Source organism: Thecamonas trahens (assembly GCF_000142905.1).
Source record: "Thecamonas trahens ATCC 50062 unplaced genomic scaffold supercont1.65, whole genome shotgun sequence".
In the NCBI taxonomy this organism is placed as follows: domain Eukaryota; order Apusomonadida; family Apusomonadidae; genus Thecamonas; species Thecamonas trahens.
Window position 1 is genome coordinate 105194 of NW_013657615.1, and position 4483 is coordinate 109676.

At 64.0% G+C, this 4483-nt stretch overlaps 2 protein-coding genes across 2 annotated transcripts in view; both read left to right on the forward strand.

The window, feature by feature from the left end:
- Positions 1 to 179: 179 nt before the first annotated feature.
- On the forward strand, positions 180 to 4231 carry AMSG_12396 (uncharacterized protein; the record flags this gene model as incomplete). The annotated part of the gene is made up of 2 exons (XM_013897740.1): positions 180 to 1377; positions 3246 to 4231. Exons 1-2 carry the CDS (start codon positions 228 to 230, stop codon positions 4229 to 4231), a joined length of 2136 nt encoding a protein of 711 aa, XP_013753194.1. The 5' UTR covers positions 180 to 227.
- Positions 4232 to 4352: 121 nt separating this feature from the next.
- AMSG_10863 (peptidyl-prolyl cis-trans isomerase B) overlaps positions 4353 to 4483 on the forward strand; it is a 1421-nt gene continuing 1290 nt past the window's right edge. The window contains exon 1 of the mRNA XM_013897707.1: positions 4353 to 4462. Coding sequence (XP_013753161.1) covers positions 4364 to 4462 — 99 coding nt within the window. The 5' untranslated portion in view covers positions 4353 to 4363. The remainder of the gene's footprint in view (positions 4463 to 4483) is intronic.

Below are 4483 nucleotides of genomic sequence, written 5' to 3' on the forward strand. Positions count from 1 at the left end.
CCGCCGCTCTCCCTCCTCCCGCCCCCCCCCCCCCCCCCCCACCCCGCACACACACAGGTACACACACCTCTTGACAGAGACCGCATATGGAAGACGAGGGGTACAGCTCGTGCGGGAGCAGCGGGAGTGTGTCGTCGTCGTTCTCGTCTGTTGACTCTGATGCTGTGGCTGGGTTGTATGGCGGGAGTGGTGGGAGCGTGTCGAAGCCGTTGTTGGCGAGCCGAAGGATGGTGGCCGAGGACATTGGCGCCAATCTCCCTCTTGTCCCTGCTCTGACAGAGCTTTGCATTGGTGCTCTGGTGGCTCACTTTGATACCCATCCATGTCTTGCTCAGCTGCCGCGCAAGTACCAGGACAAGGTCCTGGCTCTCCTTGATCCCCGCCTCCCGCTCCCGCTCACGGCTCCCATCATCGCCCACGAGTCGTACTGGAAGCGTGTCGTCCACGCCCGCCTCGGCCCTGATGTCGACGTCTCGGATCATGGCGGCTCGTGGAAGCGGGCCCTGTTTGAGATCCTCGTCGCTCGTGCTCTGGCAAAGTGCTCGGGCGAGCCCGGCCCGGATCTGCTCCGCCTGGTTGCTCTGGGCGCTCCGCACATCAAGGCGCTCAAGGTCGAGGTGCCTGGCGATGCCAGCCTCGGCGTCTTGCTCAAGGGCGCGCATGCGCTGCCGCGGCTGGCGCAGCTGCGGGTCAACTTTGGCGCGGGTGAGCTGGGTATGGGCTATGATGCCAGCTTGCTGCGGGCATCGACCCCGGCAGTGCGTGCGCTTTCGGGCGCGCTGGTGGCCAACAGCGAGCTTGTGGTTCTCGACGTGGTCAACTCGGGCCTCGACGACGCCATGACGCGGGTCCTTGTAGCCGGCTTGTTGGAGAACCACTCGGTGACCTCGCTCTCGCTCGCGCACAACAAGATCGGCGACCGCGGCGCGCGTGCATTGGCCAAGTACATCGCCACCTCCAACTCGGTCCTCGCCGAGCTCGATCTGGAGGACAACGTCATCGGTGAGGCCGGCGGCGTGGCGCTGGGCCACGCCCTCCACACCAACTCGCCGCTCCTCGAGCTCAACCTCCGCCTCAACCGACTCAGCGACGGCTGCGCGTACGTATGTGCCGGGCTAGTCAACAACGCGACGTTGACCTCGCTCAATCTCGCCGCCAACTCGCTCGACACTGTCCAGGGTGTGACGCAGCTGGCCGAGCTCGTCCGCCACAACGATACCCTCACCGCCCTCGACATATCTGCCAACGCCATCATGTCCAAGCTCGGCGCCAAGCTTAAGGACGGCATCGAATCCAACGAGACGCTCCTCACCATGGACACTCGATTCTGCCAGCTCTCGCGCGAGGCCGAGCTTGCCATCGACAACGTCCTCGCCCGTAACCTTGAGCGTTCCGGGAAGAGAACGGGCACTACGAGTAAAGGTGATGGCGGAGTGTAGTGAAGGATTAATGGATGTTGTTGATGCAGGTAGAGCAGGCTGATGCAGGTAGTGCAGGCTGATGCAGGGAGTGCAGGCTGATGCAGGTAGAGCAGGCTGATGCAGGTAGTGCAGGCTGATGCAGGAAGTGCAGGCTGATGCAGGAAGTACAGGCTGATGCAGGTAGTGCAGGCTGATGCAGGAAGTGCAGGCTGATGCAGGAAGTACAGGCTGATGCAGGTAGTGCAGGCTGATGCAGGAAGTGCAGGCTGATGCAGGAAGTGCAGGCTGATGCAGGGAGTGCAGGCTGATGCAGGGAGTGCAGGCTGATGCAGGGAGTGCAGGCTGATGCAGGGAGTGCAGGCTGATGCAGGTAGTGCAGGCTGATGCAGGGAGTGCAGGCTGATGCAGGGAGTGCAGGCTGATGCAGGAAGTGCAGGCTGATGCAGGAAGTGCAGGCTGATGCAGGGAGTGCAGGCTGATGCAGGGAGTGCAGGCTGATGCAGGGAGTGCAGGCTGATGCAGGTAGTGCAGGCTGATGCAGGTAGTGCAGGCTGATGCAGGGAGTGCAGGCTGATGCAGGAAGTGCAGGCTGATGCAGGGAGTGCAGGCTGATGCAGGGAGTGCAGGCTGATGCAGGAAGTGCAGGCTGATGCAGGGAGTGCAGGCTGATGCAGGTAGTGCAGGCTGATGCAGGGAGTGCAGGCTGATGCAGGTAGAGCAGGCTGATGCAGGTAGTGCAGGCTGATACAGGAAGTGCAGGCTGATGCAGGAAGTGCAGGCTGATGCGACAGGGTCAGCCAATTCAAAAATTGTCCATGTTCTCTGCTGATGCGGCGAATGGCGTTTTCCCGATGGGCGGCGAAAGTGAGCCGGTTGATCACGCGCATTTGTGTGGAGGGAGTAGAGGCCAGGCTCGGGGAGGCGGGAGGGAGGTATGGACATACTTGACGACACCAGCAGTTCAGAGGTGGACGAGGGTGTTCGTGCGTGTGGCCATTATTCCTTGCTCTTCTTTCATATCGTCTTCCGTGATGGGTGCGGAGGGAGGCCGTGGGCAGGGGTGTGGCCCTGTCCGTCGCCCCGCCGGTGATTGTTCCCCGCTGTCAGCACCCTTGCTGTTGGGTACGGGCGGGGGGTATGGGCAGTGTGACCAGCATGCAGCTGCAAGGAGAAGGAGGGGCGGTCGTAACAATGATGGGTATATCCCGGGTGCTGGTGGCGAGGGCAAAGCGCGCGGCCGCGGTGGCTCTTCTCTGTTGGGTGGGGCCAACGGCCGGCTGGTTGACCGTGGCGGGCGGCTTGGGCATGCCAATGTCGGTGCGGGTGGTGGAAGTGAAGGCCAACAAGACACAGAAAGAACTCGAAGAGGAGGTGCGGGACTGGAAGGGAGTTGTGCTCAAGGTGCTGCAAGCATGGGCGGCCAGGGACGGCCGGCCGGCTGGTCACGACCCAGGTGCGAGCCGGCTGCGGCAGCGCGTTTGAGACGCAGCCACTCGAACATCCACTCGCGGATGTGGGTGGTGCTGATGGTTGTTGTAATTGTGGTGATTATGATGCTGGTGCCGCTGGCGGAGGCGCAGCTGCCTCCGCATCCGCCGCCGCGGCCACCGCTGCCGCCCAACAACCGCCCGCCGCCACCGACGGCACCACCGCCGCCTCCGGCGAGTGACGACAAGCGGGAAAAGATGGATTTGGAGGTATCGATGGCGTCTGGCCTCCTTGTGGTGGTGGTCTGCGTTGTCATTTGTGCTGTGACGATCTACCGGCTGCAGCGGAACCGGAACCGGGTGGGGACCGGGGCGGCGGCGGACCATTACGGATCAGACCCCAGCTCGCGGTACGACCGGCAGCGGTTTGTGGGCGTTGGCATTGTGCCTGACAACCAGGTCGGCCCGTCGATGCTCTTCCCATCGGGCAAGTTTACTTTGCATTCCACCGACGGCAACGTGGTGACGCAGGGCGTGATGCAGGTCTCGTTTGCCGCCGGGCGGGTCGAAGGCTCGGGGCACGACGTCCAGGGCCCGTTCTCGATCGACGGCTTCTACTCGGACCGGACGCAGCGGGTTGCCTGGCTTGCGCTGTACGAGACTGGGACTCACGTCGACTACCGTGGGCGGGCGAACCTGCACGCGCCGACGGTCGGCATTGCCGGGCAATGGACGATTGTGTCCGACTACCGCGGCGGGACGACGACTGACGTCTTCCAAGCCTTTTACATCGACCCCACGGCAAACCCGATCGGGATGGGCACGCAAGTCTTTGCGCAGCAACGCGGCGGCGCGGCGGCGATCCACGGCGATATTCCCGGTGTGGTCGTCCACGCTGAGTCGGCGCTGCAGAACCTGCCGGGCTCGAGGCCTGGCTCGCAGTCGGGCTCGCCAGCGGACGAACAGCAGACCCCGCCAATCGGCCCGCCGCCACCGCCTGGCCCGCCGCGGTCATCATCACAGGCATCCGGCGAAGACTCGGGCTCTGAGGCCGCGGTGCGTCCTCCCAGCTTTCGGCCGGGTCCAGAGCCGGCGGCGCTGGCGCACGAGTCGCGGCGGCATGTCTCGGCCTCGCGGTCGTCCATCGAGATGGACTCGCTTCCGCCTGCATACTCTGAGCCGCACTCGACGGCCACTGCGCCTGTTCCGCTGACACCCATGCCCATGCTTACGCCGCTGGTGGCGACTCGCATGGTTGTTCCACCGATTGGCGCGCCTCCAGCGCCGCGCACCCCGACCTCGGGCTCTGGCGGCTCCGGCGGCGACTTTTACCCGCCACCGCTTTTCAATCCCTCGTCGTCATCACGCAACGACTCTGCATGACTCCATGACAATGAATGGCCTCAGCTAGCCTGTAGACGCCAAGCAAGGCCGAGTGAGGCCGAGCGAGGCCAAGCTCGATGCCCGTCAACCGCGTCACGCCCACACCACGCCACACTCGACTTTGACGCACCCATGTTCCGCTCCCTCACTTCGTCGCGGATGTTCCGCCCGCTCACTGCGCTTGCCCTTGTTGCCCTTGTCGCGCCCTTTGTCGTCGTCTCTGCCAAGGAGGTATGCCCCCCTCCCCTCCCC